The sequence below is a fragment of the Brassica napus genome, chromosome C8, assembly GCF_020379485.1.
Source record: "Brassica napus cultivar Da-Ae chromosome C8, Da-Ae, whole genome shotgun sequence".
In the NCBI taxonomy this organism is placed as follows: domain Eukaryota; kingdom Viridiplantae; phylum Streptophyta; class Magnoliopsida; order Brassicales; family Brassicaceae; genus Brassica; species Brassica napus.
Genome location: NC_063451.1, coordinates 547,087 through 563,472, shown reverse-complemented (window position 1 = coordinate 563,472; position 16,386 = coordinate 547,087). Strand labels below are relative to the sequence as shown.

The 16,386-nt window shown below is 39.3% G+C and overlaps 4 protein-coding genes across 4 annotated transcripts; 1 reads left to right on the top strand and 3 right to left on the bottom strand.

Annotated features, from left to right (window-relative positions):
• Positions 1-3,011: 3,011 nt before the first annotated feature.
• Positions 3,012-4,722, bottom strand: LOC106400597 (protein FANTASTIC FOUR 2). The gene has a single exon (XM_022707935.2). The coding sequence runs from the start codon at positions 3,918-3,920 to the stop codon at positions 3,186-3,188; it is 735 nt and encodes a 244-aa protein (XP_022563656.1). The 5' UTR covers positions 3,921-4,722; the 3' UTR covers positions 3,012-3,185.
• A 2,199-nt stretch (positions 4,723-6,921) lies between these two features.
• On the bottom strand, positions 6,922-11,440 carry LOC106400594 (probable transmembrane GTPase FZO-like, chloroplastic). Its single transcript, XM_013840942.3, has 11 exons — positions 10,888-11,440; positions 10,312-10,823; positions 10,128-10,196; positions 9,496-9,693; positions 9,278-9,409; positions 8,933-9,019; positions 8,404-8,844; positions 8,135-8,302; positions 7,747-7,977; positions 7,456-7,571; positions 6,922-7,326 (listed from the first exon to the last, which is right to left on the bottom strand). Exons 1-11 carry the CDS (start codon positions 11,375-11,377, stop codon positions 7,041-7,043), a joined length of 2,730 nt encoding a protein of 909 aa, XP_013696396.1. The 5' UTR covers positions 11,378-11,440; the 3' UTR covers positions 6,922-7,040.
• Positions 11,441-12,133: 693 nt separating this feature from the next.
• Positions 12,134-14,000, top strand: LOC106400595 (pre-mRNA-splicing factor 18-like). The gene is made up of 2 exons (XM_013840943.3): positions 12,134-12,994; positions 13,418-14,000. Exons 1-2 carry the CDS (start codon positions 12,167-12,169, stop codon positions 13,835-13,837), a joined length of 1,248 nt encoding a protein of 415 aa, XP_013696397.1. The 5' UTR covers positions 12,134-12,166; the 3' UTR covers positions 13,838-14,000.
• LOC106400596 (tRNA (guanine-N(7)-)-methyltransferase non-catalytic subunit wdr4-like) lies at positions 13,964-16,318 on the bottom strand. The gene is made up of 10 exons (XM_013840944.3): positions 16,137-16,318; positions 15,830-16,000; positions 15,538-15,718; positions 15,386-15,442; positions 15,221-15,291; positions 15,029-15,107; positions 14,900-14,959; positions 14,674-14,774; positions 14,531-14,591; positions 13,964-14,458 (listed from the first exon to the last, which is right to left on the bottom strand). Exons 1-10 carry the CDS (start codon positions 16,271-16,273, stop codon positions 14,096-14,098), a joined length of 1,281 nt encoding a protein of 426 aa, XP_013696398.1. The 5' UTR covers positions 16,274-16,318; the 3' UTR covers positions 13,964-14,095.
• Between the last annotated feature and the right edge of the window lie 68 nt (positions 16,319-16,386).

The window sequence follows — 16,386 nt, the reverse complement described above, 5'->3', positions numbered from 1 at the left end:
TGCCATCTGGACCGGGTGCTTTATCCGGGTTAATGTCGAATAGAGCTGTTCTAATTTCTTGTTCCGACGGTTCCTCTAAAAGTAACCTATTGTCGTTACTGGACACCTTTTCCGACATAAAACGGAGGGAGGAGTCTAGCTCTGTTGGCGAGGAGGTAGAGAAAAGATCTCGAAAGTATTGAAAAACCACGTTCTCCACTTCGATTTCACTCTCTACCAGCTTCCCATGTTTGTCTTTGATACTAACTATCCGATTCTGAGCTCTTCGTTGTTTTGTAGTGGCATGATGAAATTTTGTGTTCCTGTCCCCATCTTTGTGCCACTGATCCCTGCTTTTTTGTTCCCATAAATAATTTTCTTCTCGAAAAGCCAAAATCAGTTGTCTCCTCAAATCCTCCAGTTCTTCTGTTGTGGTGAATTCATCGTCTTGTGCCAAGTCTATCTTATCATTTAACTCTTTAATCAAAATAGAAGAGTTTGAAGGATTTTGCTTTTTCCACGAACTAATTTTTTTCCGACATGAGGTAACTTTTTGATGAAAATTCCTCATTGAAATTTCATCAAATTGTCTCCATCCCGAAATTACCGCTTCCTTGAATCCCGGTTTTCCGATCCATCTCTTGTCGAAGCGGAAATTTTTCTGTGTCCTCCTAACACTAGACTGAATCCGTGCTAGGACCGGTCTGTGGTCAGATCCCCATAGTTGTAGAAATTCTACAACAGAATGACTAAATAAAGCATGTTATTCTTCATTTGCCACTGCTCTATCGAGTTTACATTTAATTTTCCCGGATCGTCTTTTTCCCACCCACGAAAATGAGTTTCCTTTGTAAGGGAAGTCAAGCATTCCACAATTTTCTAACATGGTTCGAAAAGGGAGAAAAGAGCTCTCTAAACGACGCCTTCCTCCCCTCTTCTCATGGTTTCCAGTGATCTCATTGAAATCTCCAATCATAAACCAAGCTTTACTACGTGTTGTACTCATGCGTGACAATCGTTCCCAAACCAGGTCTCGATGCCTAACAACAGGGTCACCATACACAAAAGACATGAAAATATCATGTCCTCAAATCTTGTTTCAATATCAATCATGTGAGCATCCGCATACAAGATAGTTACCAAAGGATCATCCATATAAAAAGTGCTAGACCACCACTTCGTCCACGAGGCTCAACTGTATAAACTTGATCATAACCATAAGATACTTGCAAATTTTGCAGCACATGTCGATTATTTTTTGTCTCTGATAGAAATAGAAATCTAGGAAGAAACAATGATCAAGATGTTCCTTCGTCAGATCGGTTCCCACTCCTTGACAATTCCATGCCACCGCATTCATTTTAAAATTATTGGTTTCAAGAGATTTATATGTATACTGGACACATCAATTTAGTCTTGGGATTTTATCCTTATCGTTTTAGAAAAATCATGGCTCTACCAATAGTCTCTTGGTTTCTAAGCTTGTAATGTTTTTGAGTTATGGTGCTATTGGGAACGGTTTCCTGTCTTGCTGCCGGCATCTTTGAGTTGTCGGTGAAGTTTTGGCGGATTGACCTCCGTTTCTCCAGTTCTTATGTGAATGGAGAGTTCAGTGTAAGGCTTTTTATCGAGGTTTAGTTTGGTCGCATGAAGTGCGTCGCTGCTGCCGTATCCGGAAGAGGAGGAGACCCTAGAGTGGTTCGAGCTTGTCGGGTTATAAAGTCTGGGTTCGTTGGTGTGGAGAGGAGTGCTCTCAGTTTGGTGTCGTCAGAGGTTGAGGTTATCGTTCGGTGGGCCGTGGGCGACAACGATAAATCCCGTTCAGAAGCACCTGAAGTTGTTGGGTTGATGCAAGCTTGGTGTGCTAGGTTCATTGTGAGTTCCATCGAATTTTCTTAAGTTAGTTGTGGAGTTGTATTTGTTCCTTTAAGCTGCCCCGGTGTGGGTTTAAGTTGCCTGTTCATGGGCTCTAGTTGCTGTGAATCAGCTGATGTATCAAACCTCGTAAGTTGTTCGTCCTTTGAATTAATATTATCAGACGGGAAAAAAAAAATATACTGGACACATCAACATCGGTTAAAAAACTAATGTGATGAGCCAGAATAAACTACTTGTTAATATGGAAACAATCCTGTATGCACTTTATCACCGGGATGTAAGACCTGCAAGCTTTGTTGCTGCAACCGTAGCTTTTATCGTAGCTACACGAAAATTTAATCACCACCAGAAAAAGAAATCTTGAGCCAAGAGATAGTAATTTTTTTATTTTTTTTTAACTACAAATCAGCTTTTGAAAATCCAAAATCTGAGAAAATCAAGTCATCATCTTCTTCCTCTTGCCCTTGAGACTGATTGGTTTGCATTATTATTCTTCTTTAGAATAAGATTCACAATGGTTACTCATTAACGAGAGTTTGGAACTACAAAGAGATCTCTGAAGTTTGTTAAACTTTGTTCAGATCGAAGAAAGCAAAACGTTTTAGTCACCCACGACTCATAAACGTTGCTTGTTTTGACAGTAAAATCAAATGATTCCCGAGCAGAACGGCGGAGCTCCGGCGAAGACCACCGTCCTTGTTAAGAGCTCGGACTTAACTTCTCTAGGAAAGCTAATTATCTTTAACTTGAAAAGGACCTCGCTAGATCTGGATTGAGAAAATGGAGAGAGCGAAGATGGAGGCGGTGGCTTTCACGGAGGTGGTTTCCAGCAAGATGGCCACCAGTGAAAAAATGAGGATTTTGGTGTCCAAACTTCACAGATCTCCGCCAAACTCTTCAGCTGCTAAGAGCGAGAGATGATGGGGAAGAATCAGTGAGGAAGAGACTATCCAGATCTGTTGTTTTCATGCCAAAAAGAGCCGGCACGGAGGAGCCGTACACTAGGTCCGTACTGTCGCCATTTACATCGCCCGCTTCAAAATATTATAAGAGTTTCTCATGTGACATTATCATTTTATCACTAGTACACTTTCAGTTTATGTTGTTGTAACCATCACTACTAGCTTTTTTAAAAAACATGACTACTAAAAAAATCAACAATAATAATAATAATAATTCTCATTTAACATTACAATAAGTAGAACTAAAAAACACTCCCAGTACCTATAGAGAAATCTCATACAAGAAAGCAAAGATTATACATAAACTAAAATCAAGAAACCCATATTTTAAATTATTTTATTAAGATATACGAGTCGAATAAAGTCTTAAGTAGCGACCCAAAACTGCTGCTGCTTCCAAGTAGTAAGCATTGGCTTAGGCTCACGACCATTCTCCTTGCATCTGCTGCTTAATCTGCTAAACTTTTTATTTCCATTTTTACCCTCTAAGTTCTCACTAGATTCCTCCTCCATGCCCTCTTCAGTTTCATCTTCTTCTTCTTCTTCCTCATGGTTGTGCCCAAGTAAAGAATTTTCCGGTGATAAACAGAGACGGAGCCTTCCTTCACCACGTTCCGCTATAAAGTTAGGAGGCTGAGACGAAACTGTCATGGCTTGAACAACAACACGACCATCTTCTCCTAGTGATCTCACCACACGATTATACTTTGATCCCTTAACAAAGTTTATCGGTGGCGGGAAACTTTTGATCGTTGATTTCTTGGCAGTGTCTTTTTCTTCTTCTTGAGGAGTAAAAGGAACCCTAGGAGTAGTGGTTGCTTGAAACGCAAGCAACAACAACTCGTCACCACTCTCGCTTCCAGTTTCGGACCCAAGGCTCTCAGTGCACATCTCTAAGCTTTTCTCACTCAGCTTAGAAACAGAGCGTTTCTCCACGGGGTGAACATAAGCTTTGTCCTCTACGTTTCGGACAATGGCAGTGATATCGGACATAGATTGCAGGAAACTCAACCCACCCATTTTGCCTTTTTGGGTGAAACTTTCGTGTCTTTCATTTTTGGTGACGGTTTTTTCTTGCGCTTGACAAATAACAACTGACATTTTTTTGTGTTCTTGAGAAAAACAGAGGATCCAAAATGAGAGAGTTTATGATTGTTCTTGAGATCTTTCGGTTTTTCTCGTTGGTTGGTTTTGATCAATGGAAATTTGGAGAGAGAGAGAGAGAGAGTGATTTCTTGTTTGAATTAAAAGAGGTAACTAAAAGGGAAGAGGGATGAATGTGAAAGAAAAGAGGGAGGTCTGAACAAGTATTTATAGTGGTGAGTCCACTTGCCACTGGATTCTTATTGGCTCATATTATTCCCAGCTCCATCTTTATTGCATGAACATATATCAACTGTTCGACCAAAAAAAAACACATATCAACTGGCTGATACCATCCAGCTTATGCTAGTTCATCTGCTAAGCCATTACTCCTTTGTGTTTGGTCTAACGGATATTATCCTGTATATCCATAAGTTCATATCATTTTGTATTATGTAAACCAATAGGGTCGGAATAATAGAATTATAAGCTTTAGTTGTCCTGTATTTAACAAATAATTAACATATCTTTAGATGAAAAAACAAAATATGATACTTAAAACATATAATAAAGACATTTTTAATATTCTCTGTAGCCCTTAGACGCATATTCGTCCTATCAAGAGCATCTCCAATGTAAGAATCCATTTTGTTGGACAAAATGGAGTAAAAGTGAAAATGGAGTAAAATTGCTCCAACCCTACTCCATTTCCCACTCCATTTCCCACTCCATTATGAAGTGATGAACAAACAAAAAATAAACTACTCCATTTATGGAGTAAATTTCATTATGGAGAAAGATATGAAGTTGAGTTGGAGCATTCCTTACTCTATATCCAATTTTACTCCATTTTAGAGGAAAAAATGGAGTTGGGACGGAGATGCCCTAATGGCTTTAACATTTATCGTGATTTTTAAATTGCCCAAGTATCTTTGAATATGCTCGAGTTAAAAGTTAAACACATCATTATTTTATTTAAGTAGGATTAAAAAGAGACTAAAACTTGCACCAGTTTAACTGGTTATCCTCACCACAAATCACATCGTTACAAAAAAATGATTTGACCTTGAAAATTAATCACAGAATTAAGCAAAAGAGAAATGAAAATGAAAACCAAAAAGACTGAGAGTACCAAACTGCCCTTATGGAAGAAAATTTCCAAAATCAATAATTGAAGAGAAAAAGAAACCACAAAAGGCAAGAGCCTCAAGTCCACAGCCTTCCTGGGACCTTTAGCTACACTTGCAACTGTAATGCAAAGTGACATGAACCTTAAACATAATTACAAATTTAATAACGATATATGTATTTTATGTCTTCTTTTATCCAATACCAAACCAAATTTTAACTGTATCCGCGGTTTTTACAGGTGTATATGCTTCGAAATTTTGTAAGGAGTAAGTCCATAATCAAACAAAAGCGGCAACATATTAGTTACCAATCAATAGTATATGTCCGAATCCTTGAGATTGTGTTTCTGATTTTGCAGCATCTATCAATATGAATACCATGTTGACAGTTTCCTAACACTTGTTGGTACATTGTGACCAGATTCAAAGAAAAACGGAAGTACAACATGCGAAAACCGAGAGCTATCTTCTTATGATTAATCTTACACCTCAAATGTAATGAATGATTCCAAAACATGTTTTGCCCTGTAATAGAAAACTTATGGGCATATGTTCCTGTCTTTTACGTGTTTTGAGAGCACGAATCAATGCTCTCGGGTTAGAGATGATCCTCCATGCAACCTAAGCCCGTAGGTTCTCAAAGAAGTAACAAATGTAGGGCCAGTTAAAGAACATAGACAATAAGCATGTCTCATACTAATAGAGGAGATCAGTAGTGACGTCTATTAAAACTATTTAGTTAATGGAACCAGTACTTTAAAAAGCTACGGGTAGTAGAAGAAGTTTCCATTTCAAGTGAGGAAAACTTTTCAAATCTTCATGTGTTGTGAAAGCAAATGTTGTTTGGTAATGAAATGTCGAAAAAAGGTTTGAGATGAAACGTGAGTAGTAACTTAGTGCTAAGTAAAGTTATAGAGCAGAATCTATACCTCATTTTCTCCCTGGCCATATGAAATTTCGCATTCGCCAATAGCTATCTTCAGTAGTTTCCTCTAACCAATCAGAGGAAGAGAAACTTTGAAACAAGAAGCAAAGCAAAGTAGGCTTTCTCTGCATCATCATCCCACTTCTGGTCCCCAAATGAAAAGGACAATCCAAAGCTAGATCCTCTCAAGTTTCTCTGTTTTTTAAAATTTACAGTAAATTTTTTTTTGTTAAGTCTATTTTAACTTTATGATCTTTAGCAACAAAGGAAGGTGGAATCTATTTCATGCCTACACAAAAACAGGTCAACTGGAAACTTTCTTCTCTTTCCCAAACTTTTGACCATACTTAATAATATTCTCCCAATTGTTTATTAAAATAATCAAAAGGTTTGGCTAGCAAGCATACATGTCATTAGTTAAAAAAGCCTATGACTTCGATTAGAGAACTAAAAGGAGCCTATGAAGAAGCTTTTATATAATGTTAGTCCAACGTTAATTCTAATTAATTCCCACTATTAAGCATTAACTAAGGTTTATACCACTAATTCTGGACTTTAAAACTTTTGAACCAATCCTTAACTAGAAAAGAAATTTATGCGCTTTTGTCTTTAGAAATTATAGCTAGCATATGCTGAGGATTACTCCCCATGGAAACCTATACTAAGAATTTTATACATATTTAATTCACTAAGTCAAAAGATTAGTACATTAACAACAAAGTTAGATGCTCTATGCGGAAAACCGATTGCATATGAATGTATTCAAACTATTCATGTACTCCAGATGAATATAAAATCCTAATAGAAAAAAGTGTGTCAACTAATATACTAACCTGTAATGAGAGGTACATGTTGTGCAGGTCAAAGAGGAGCTTCCAGTTTATCCATCCACTTGTATCACAAACAATCTGAAAAGAATTACAAAATATAATACCAAAGTGTCATGCCCATCTACTAAATCGCATTCAATAAAACTGACTCCATTTCACTCGTCGAAATTGGTACGTCTTATTCATTATGACAACACATACACTTGTCCCCAGTGAACAATGTAAATGACATTTCGTTGGGGCAACTAAAGTCTCATCTTAATACATGAAGGTTATCAATTTCAACTTGTAGCAACTGTAATTTACTCCTAATATCTGATAGTTCCTTCTGGATGCCTAAAAGACGATCAAGTCTTAGCTGAGCTTCTTCTCGGTAAGGCTTGGCAACAATATTCACAAAGTTTACTAGATTATTTGTTGCATCCGAAAGATCCTTTTGCATAGCATCTTCGAGTTGTTGAGCCAACGCATCAGCCACTTTATTCACCTTACCAATTATAGCTTGCCTGCGATATGGGAAGTTTGCTATAGCCACATACCTGCCATATAGGTTATGTTATATACAAACAATAGTCTCTAAAACATCATAATATCTCATTGGTTGCAAGAAAAAACACACTACGTGATACAAGAAAGCAGAGTAATGAAGAAATTCAGAGAAGTGTTACCCTCCAGCAGAGCAAAGGCCAAGAGCAAGAAGATCTTCCAAAGTAGTGGGTAGCACTGAGGTTAGAAGTGATGCAGAAAGTCCTGCAGCTCCAAGCCCACCAACTGTCACAAAGAACTAAAAAAAGAGCAAACAAAATCATGTCAAAAGAATCACATGACTGATTGTTGAAGAATCTAACAAGGTATATGGACTGAACATAGAACACAATTAAACAATGATAAGAGATCGAGACACTCGACTGAATTATAGTATATTAAGAACATGTAAGAATTTAATATTTGAGACTCACCACTTCTCGAATATCTTGTTCCAACCGTTTTGATGTGGTTCCGGCACTCAAGTTCTGGATGGTTTTCAAGCTGAATTTATCAGTTTTCCGAAGCAAGTCGTATGTGTCTATGCCCAGTTGAGTTTTTGAATTGACATATTGTGGCCATTTGTTTTCAAATGATTTCAAGGACAGACTCCCTTCCCGGGCAGTATTGGATTGTAGCCATTCACCATATTTTCCAAGTAGGTCCTGCAACCAGTAGAGTGTTCAAAAATGAAGGCTTAGTTAGTAGCCAGACACCAGCATCAGGTCAAAATAAGACAAGAAGGACACGACTTGACTTATGCATGAACAAAAACTATATCTCAGATGTTGGAGTATATGATCTTTGGAGTAACAGACTTACTTGAGCATTTGAGAGTGCTGGAGCGAGTATTTCTCCATTAACTTTGGATGTAGCCGCTACAGAGGCTGAGTTTTCCCCTTTAAACACGTAAGAGATTGCAAGATCAAGACTTGATAGCCGCAGGGTAGATTCTATTAGATCAACAACTTGCAATCTGGCCTTATCAATCTGCAATCATGGTTTGACGATAAACACAAGAAAAATCCAAGTTAGAACAACCCAATTTCCTCCTACGTGAATCAATAAGATATAGCTAATAGAATTTATACCAATGACAGAGCCTGCCTTCTCCAAGATATGCTCTCATATTCCAGCGTGAGTGCGTATTCTTTAGTACGATTGATAATCTTGTCTGCTGAAGCCAAATCTTCCCTAGCAGCTACGCAATCTTGTATAACAAGAGATTCCACAGAAGAAAGGAGGCGCTCTGCAATTGCAATAGGTGTCTCCAATTTAAGCCTTATTCTCTCCATCCCGGTGGCAGTTGAGCTATCTAGGAAGCTGTACAGAAATTTCTCAAGTTCATTGAAGCTCTGGGTTCTCCACTTAGAATCGGGATCAGAGACCTCTAGATCATCTCTGCCTACCAAAGCTGCTGCTGAAAGCTTCGCCTCAAGAGCAGACCGTGCGGACACAGGATACAATATCACATTTTCTGTGTTAAGCAACTTTTGCGTATTTTCTTTAACAAACGAGATAGCTTCCTCAAGCTGCATCATAAAAAACAAAACGTAGTCAAGAAAAACCCAAGACTACATAAACTATCAAGAAATGGACATAATCTTGTTTCTGGTAAACCTCACGAGTATCACGGTAGATATCAGATTTATTCAGGATAAACACAAATTTCTTTTTCCACTGCTGGGTATACCGGAGAAACGCAACCTGACAAACACAATGACATGAATATCAGCCTACAGAACAGAAATGACAGCAGGAAACTGACGAGGTAGAGAGTTCAACATTATCCTTAATATTGTTTATATTAGTACTAAATAGATATATGCAGTTAACCTAGTGATAACTTCCCCTTCACTACACAAAGTCTTGATGGTGTAAATATTTAACCAGCTACTACTTAAGGAGATGCGTATTGAGTAAAGCCAACAATAACTAACATGCCAGTCAAACAGTAACATCTACCTCACTTTCAGTTAAAGGACGGTCAGCAGAAAGAACGAAAACAAGCAGATCTGCACGTGGAACAAATTCTTCTGTAAGACGTTGTTGCCTTTGAAGGATCACATTAGTTCCAGGTGTGTCAACGATATTGATCTGCTCGAAAAAAGAACAACACAAGTCAATTTCTCCAAATAATTACAAAATTCAGGACTGCCAGGGAAATTTTTCGAATGACTCACATCCTTCAGTATTGGTGCAGGAAGATAGCAGATGTATTGGCCGTCTGGATGCCTTTGGCAACGTTGTTGCTCCTCAGATTCTAAGTCAGAGTAGCACAGAAAAGTGATTTCATTGGTGGTGGGGACTACACCCTCTTTGAGGTATCTCTTCCCAAGAAGTGCATTGATAACAGTTGATTTTCCGGAGTTAAATTCCCCCTAGTATCATCAAGTTATGAATGAATTCCAATAAAATGCGTATCCATACACTAACTACTTTGAATCATAAAAGCAAATTGTCCTGCTTTAAAAACCCGAAATATAAATAGATAGAAAACTACTAGTTGAAATCTTTCAGAGAACCCATGCAATGAATCAAAAGTTTAGCAAAACATGCTGAATTTTTTTAAACTTCTAACCACTAAATAGCTAGGAGCCTAGGAGAAAAGCATACTAACAAGTCACAAGAAAGCGAGAAAACTATGTCCTTTATCAGAGAGTACAAATTACAATTAAGAAGCATGTGAATTGTCTAGCAAAGATCTATCTACTGCTGGCAAAAGAGTAACTAACAAATGTTTTTCATGAATAAAGAGCTAATACCAATGCATATCCCTGGAACCACAATTTGACGGAGTTGAGTGCAGAATTACCACTATAACCATCAAAAACGGCTCATCAATCCGGGAAACTGCATCGACCAGTAGGGAGACTTCTTCCATCTGTTATTGAAAAACAGTCCAAGACGCAAATTAAACCACGTTATGGTCGCAAAAAAAAATTAGACTCTAACCATTTCAGAAAAACTGACTACCAAATGTTGTAAATAAAAATCACCAGTGGAGCCGCCTTGTGGATAATTTCAATAGTCTCCCTCAAAACTGATTTCTCCATTTCTATAATTTCTTTCTGCTTGTCCTCTAATTTGACGAAACCAGTAGCACCATGTTTCTCCTGAAGGTCACTAGCCTCAACCAATGGTGTTTCGTTCTCGTTAACATAAGAAGCTCCATCAAGAAACTGGCGAAGAGCAACATCCCTGGAAGAACGCAGATCATTCAAAGATACAACGAAACCAGATGCTCCTGATTTGAGTAACCGCAACTCTTCCTTATCTTCTCCTTTGCTTCTGCAAGTCACAAAAATGGGTATCTTCACGCTCTTCAACAAAGAATCAGCCACTTGCTGATCTTCACCAGATCCAACAAGTATGAGGAAATCAGCACCCTCAGAGGTAGAGGCAGTTAGAGCAGAATCAACATCCTTCACAATCCTAGCCACCAAAGGGAGAACCACCGACTCAGAATTTGAACCCATCAAAGTGTTCCTCGCTACTATCGCCGGAAGACCTGTACATAATAGCATTTGTTAAACAAAAGCTAAAATTGAAATTGAAATTGAAATTAGCTATACCTTCGTCGGAGAGAGCGACACCACTCGCACCAACGGCGGCGGCGATATCAACGCGTTCGGCGATCAAGAGGTAAGCACGGCCCTTGACAAGTGACTTCAGCAAACAAGCCGCCTCGTAGAGCTTACCGGCGGTATCTCCGCCGTCGAGCACGACGATCTGGACCGATTTGGTTAACGCGCGGTCGATTAAATCAAGAGTCTCGTCACGGTTCCCGCTCATAACCTCATCCGCGTCGAGGCGGAGAAGTAAACCGGGAACAGCGAGCTCGGGACGCTTGTAACCGCCGGGATAAAGAGTTCGCGGCCTAGAGGGAGAAGTCTGATCGGCGGATTCAAGCGAAGCGTTTCTGATTGAGAGAGAGGAGAGGCGCTTGTGACGTGGAGGAGAAAAGGAAGATAAGCGAATGCACCGGCGAGGGAACGGTGGGAATGAAGCGGAGATGAGTAACGGTGACGTCACACATGGGCGTTGAGAGAGTAGAGTTCTCATGGAGAGAGAGATTTCGTCTTGTGTTTCTGATTAGTTTTCTTATCTCTAAAATATCCGTTTGGCCCATCAGAGGAAACTATACGACGAACCGCGCCATTAAATTAAAAAAAAAAAAAAAAAAATCAAATTAAATTAAAATTTTGTGTGGGGAATTTTTTTTCTTAATGTAAATACAAAAACATGACGAAAACAAAGGGACATAGTCATTTTGGACACTGAATCATACTCTAGTTCATCAGGAGGAGTAATGGGTCTCTTGAGAGGAATCACAGACTTTTTATCTACATCTCTTGATAATGCCTTCCTCATATCTGTGTTTAGATCTTAAAGACAATGAATAAGAAAGCAAAGGCTATTATAGATTAGAGAGATGATGGAATCAACAAGCCTCTTCTCACCTAACCCATCTTCCTCCCCTGAATAATAGCGTAGAACCCGTCTATAGATTATGTACCCAAGCTGCCAAAAAATGAAGAACACAGGAAAATAGTCGGGCCATCTCGCCAAGTAGGTCATATAGAATGACATATTGAACTGTTCCAATTAAAGAAAGAAACTAATCAACCAGTGCCTACAAAAGGAAGAATAACTGATTACTGTTTCAGTGAGGTGGTCGAGGTGAAGCGGAGAAGGTCGTTGCAGCTGAATCTACGAATCGTCGTCATCTTCCTTTTTTAAATGGGCCAGTTAGAAATCTATCTAAGCCCATTTACATTCGGGCTTAAGACAACGATTACGTCATATATAATTTGTTATTTGAATTATCATCCATCACCAATCAATCTCCCGATGGATCTGCTGAGGCAAGAGATTCTGAAGAAAAGGCAGAGTCTTTCCGAGGAATCCGGTGGAAAGAAGTTCTACAAGCGATCCGAGATCGAGCAGAAGAAACTCCAGAAGCTTCGCGAAGAAGAGCGACGCGAGCATGAGCTCAAGGCCCAGCGTAGAGCCGCAGCTGATAACGGTGGAAAATCATCTATTTCTTCATCTGCTACAGCTATGGCTGATTCCAAACCCTCCGCATCGGACGCCGCTGATTCCAAATCCCTAACCGACGAGAAGAACATCGAAACCCTAACTCTCCCAAGGCAGGAAGTGGTTCGCCGATTGAGAATCCTCAAGCAGCCGGTGACTCTCTTCGGGGAGGACGGTCAGGCGCGCCTCGATCGACTCAAGTACGTGTTGAAGGAAGGGCTGTTCGAGGTCGACAGCGACGTGACCGACGGGCAGACGAACGATTTCTTGCGTGACATATCTGAGCTGAAGAAGCGGCAGAAGAATGGTATCATGGGGGATAGGAAGAGGAAAGGTAGAGATGAGAGAGGGAGAGAGGAAGGCGACAGAGGGGAGACTAGGGATGGTGAGCTTAGTAGTGGTGGTGAGTCTAGTGATGTTGATGCTGATAAGGATTTGAAGCGTTTGAAGTCTAACTTCGAGGATCTTTGTGATGAGGATAAGATTCTTGTGTTCTACAAGAAGCTGTTGATTGAATGGAAACAGGAGCTTGATGCTGTGGAGAACACTGAGAGGAGAACTGCTAAAGGAAAGAAGAATGTAGCCACTTTTAAGCAGTGTGCTAGGTATCTTACTCCTCTCTTCAACTTATGCAGGAACAAGGTATAAAGCAAAATCATTTTCTTTTTTCTTACAAGTTCTTCTTGCTTTTGCTTGCTGTTTCTGTCTGAAACATTGTGTTAATGAGAACGCGTAGCAAATTGTTATGTAGATTATCTATGTTTTAATCGAATAAACTATGTTGATCAAACTTAGTTTACTTAGGAGCACAAATGCACAAACGAGCTTTCAGTAAGTCCAATGCTACATAGACACGTAGAATCGCAAGTAGCACTTTGTTTCTTTACTAATTATATAAGAATGCACCTTGAAATATTTGTCATTGAAGCCTCTCTTATCTGCATTTAGTTTAGTCTAGAAGATTTTGGTGCATACCTGTCTTATTAGGGTAGATTTACTCTTTGCATTGAAGTTTTGTGAGCTCTTATGTACTTAAAAGTTGCTGTGATGGCTAACAAATTGCAGGGTTTGCCATCTGATATTCGTCAAGCTTTAATGGTGATGGTTAACCACTGCATAAAGCGAGACTACCTCGCTGCAATGGATCACTACATCAAACTAGCCATAGGAAATGCACCATGGCCCATCGGTGTGACTATGGTTGGTATCCACGAACGTTCCGCGCGAGAGAAGATTCACACCAACAGTGTTGCTCACATCATGAACGACGAGACCACTCGCAAGTATCTCCAGTCAGTTAAAAGATTGATGACATTCTGCCAAAGACGTTACCCAACTATGCCTTCTAAAGCCGTTGAGTTCAACAGCTTAGCCAACGGAAGTGATTTACAGTCGTTGCTCGCTGAGGAGAGGCATTTTGGTGGTGCTCGCGCACAAGTCTCGGAAGAGAGACTCCGCCTCATGCCTTCTCAGAACGACAGCTAGTGTTACATCTTTACTGTGTTTTGTTGTTTTAAACCATTCTCAGATAATTTACGAAACGTCAGAACTCTGTTGTTTGTTATCTTATAGAGTATCTTCTTTACTACATGTGGGTGGTTTTGTTAAAACTGTGAGAACAACGTTTTAATTTGCATTTTCGATTGAATATCGTTGCGCCAACAAACAAAAGAGTTACAATGATCAAAAATCACAAAACAAAACATTAATCATAAGCCAGAAAAAAAGTTCAGCAAATTGCAATCACTGTGTGGGTTTCTTATCATTTCTGTTGTTTTTCCTGAACTCTCTATTCTCTTCAGAGTATTGCTTCTTCACCATAAGGCTGCACATTGCTGCCCTCACAGCTTCTGCTGCAGCACTCATCACACTCTCTTCTATTGAAACTTTACCTTGCAAATGCTCCAACAGTGTTGTCCCTCCAGGAACCTGCTCGTCTTCAAGGACTGAAGATGGTTCAGCTTCAATGGGCGAGATGAGACGAACCCTTGTATAACCAGGATGGTTTGAACCATTCGAGGCTCCTGATACCATCCATAGTAACCTTGTTGATGTGCTAAAGGAGATACTTGTGGGGATGAAACTATCTCCAGGGATTTTAATCACCTAAAAGATATATATTACACAGTTAAAAACTGTGGTTCATTTACATGGTTTTGCTAACAAGTGTCATCATACCTTTGTAATGGAGAGAGTATGGGCTGATAAATCACAGTGTAGCAATACTATTCCTTGAAAACTGCGTTTTAACATAAGTGGAAGTAATCAAACATTTGATATCTTGAAAGAACCGTATGCATGCTAAAACAAAACAGACTTGCCTTTGAATAGACACTGCTGCAAGAGAAGAATTTGGGAGTGCGCTTATATCGGTAACTGTGACTTGCGTTGGCTCACTTTCATTAGACTCTAAATGTTTTACCTTCAATAAGCAAACATCAATTAGAAAAAAAACTATGATTTCTCTAACGAATGTCAAAACTACATAAGTCATAACCAAGAGTTCCAAATGACAAATTGACGGGAAGAATGATTGAAATGTTTTACCGTTGGACTAACGTCACATGTGTCCAGAAGAGACCCAGATGTAATATCCCACAGTCGAACCTAAAAGGTTTCAACATCAGTAGCAAGGAGTCTAAACTATACATTAATAGAGACTTCAAGACCACTTACACTGGAATCTCCACTTCCAGACATGAGGTATCCTTGAGTAAGCTCTGAGTTCTGAACAAAGGTTATGCAGGTGACGAACCTATCAAGAATTTAAGACAAAATGATACATCAGGTGTTAATTATTCAGTACTCAATGACGCTCCAAGAAACCAAACATTAGATTACATGTTGTTGCTTTAAAGTCTCACTTACTCTGTATGTCCAAGACAAAAGCTCTGTATTTCATGAGCCCCTTGTAGAGGCTTCTTAGGAAAAACAGTCACCTGAGATGGCAAACAAACATAATCACTCACAATAAGAGCAATAATCCGAACAAAAAAGGCATGACACTGTAATTAGTGGACTAGACTAGCTTACCCTGATCTTAAAGTCTCGATCTGCACTAAGAATATATCGACCATCTGGGGAAAACTCCTATGAACAAGAACAGATCAGAATGAGTGACAAAGTAAGCTAAAACTTGAGCTTATTACAAGAAGAAGACCCTCCTTGACCAAACTTGATCTTACCAAGCTAGTAATAATGCTACAATAATGGCAAAGCAGCTGCACACCCTTTTTGCTAGGTAAAACTTTACCCTCATTGATCCCATCCAGGTTTACCACCCACACAACACCAAACTTGTCCGCATAGCAAACATATGAATCGTCGCTGCTTATGGCAACCGCGGTAACTCTCTTTTCAGAAGATCTGTCAATATTAAAATTATATATTAGATTAATGCAATTTAAGTTGGGTTTTAGAGAAACATAGAAGCAGCACAATTCTTAGAGCCTAATCTATATTTGTTACTAAACTTACATGGTGTTACGACACTGCCAAGGCCAAGAATCAGCAGACCAAATCTTAACGAGCTTGTCATCGCCTGCAGAAGCAAAAAGCTTCCCACTTGAACCATATCGAATAGCTCTAATGGAATCCTTGTGAGAAGGTCCATCAGATTCATCCACCAAACTAACTGGACGGCCCTCTCTGGACAAAAACATTTTTAGTGAGATAACTGAACATTGCTATATTCAAAGTTTAATCCTTTTAATTTAAAGATTATATATTGGTGATTTGAGTTCACAGGAATCAGCTTAAAATTTGAATGAATCAATGAGCTTACATAAGATCGAATACACGAAGAGCCGACCCGACAGTGACAGCGACAGACTTCTGAAATGGATGAACGGATATCAATGCAGGAGCGACCTCGTGTTTGGTCTGCCTTTCTCCTTCTTCTTCTATATGAGATTCTTCCATTGTTACACAAACTGAAGAAAGTGATGTTAGGGTTTAAGCAGCGTTGTGGCGTTATTAAGATTCAGCAAATGGGCCACGCGTATCGGCCCATTAGCAATATTTTTGGTTTGTTT

Bases quoted from the DNA above. Each gene is read 5' to 3' on its own strand.
- LOC106400596 (XM_013840944.3), bottom strand. From the start codon at position 16,273: ATGGAAGAATCTCATATAGAAGAAGAAGGAGAAAGGCAGACCAAACAC. The intron at 14,960-15,028 runs GTAAGTGGTCTT...GAAACCTTTTAG, and splicing joins CTGGAAGTGGAGATTCCAGT to GTTCGACTGTGGGATATTAC. The intron at 14,459-14,530 runs GTATGATGACAC...TATATCTTTTAG, and splicing joins ATACTCTCTCCATTACAAAG to GTGATTAAAATCCCTGGAGA.
- LOC106400595 (XM_013840943.3), top strand. From the start codon at position 12,167: ATGGATCTGCTGAGGCAAGAGATTCTGAAGAAAAGGCAGAGTCTTTCC. The intron at 12,995-13,417 runs GTATAAAGCAAA...AACAAATTGCAG, and splicing joins TCAACTTATGCAGGAACAAG to GGTTTGCCATCTGATATTCG.
- LOC106400597 (XM_022707935.2), bottom strand. From the start codon at position 3,920: ATGTCAGTTGTTATTTGTCAAGCGCAAGAAAAAACCGTCACCAAAAAT.
- LOC106400594 (XM_013840942.3), bottom strand. From the start codon at position 11,377: ATGAGAACTCTACTCTCTCAACGCCCATGTGTGACGTCACCGTTACTC. The intron at 9,020-9,277 runs GTAGATGTTACT...TGTGTTTGTCAG, and splicing joins GTCCTTTAACTGAAAGTGAG to GTTGCGTTTCTCCGGTATAC. The intron at 7,327-7,455 runs GTAACACTTCTC...CCTATATGGCAG, and splicing joins GGCCTTTGCTCTGCTGGAGG to GTATGTGGCTATAGCAAACT.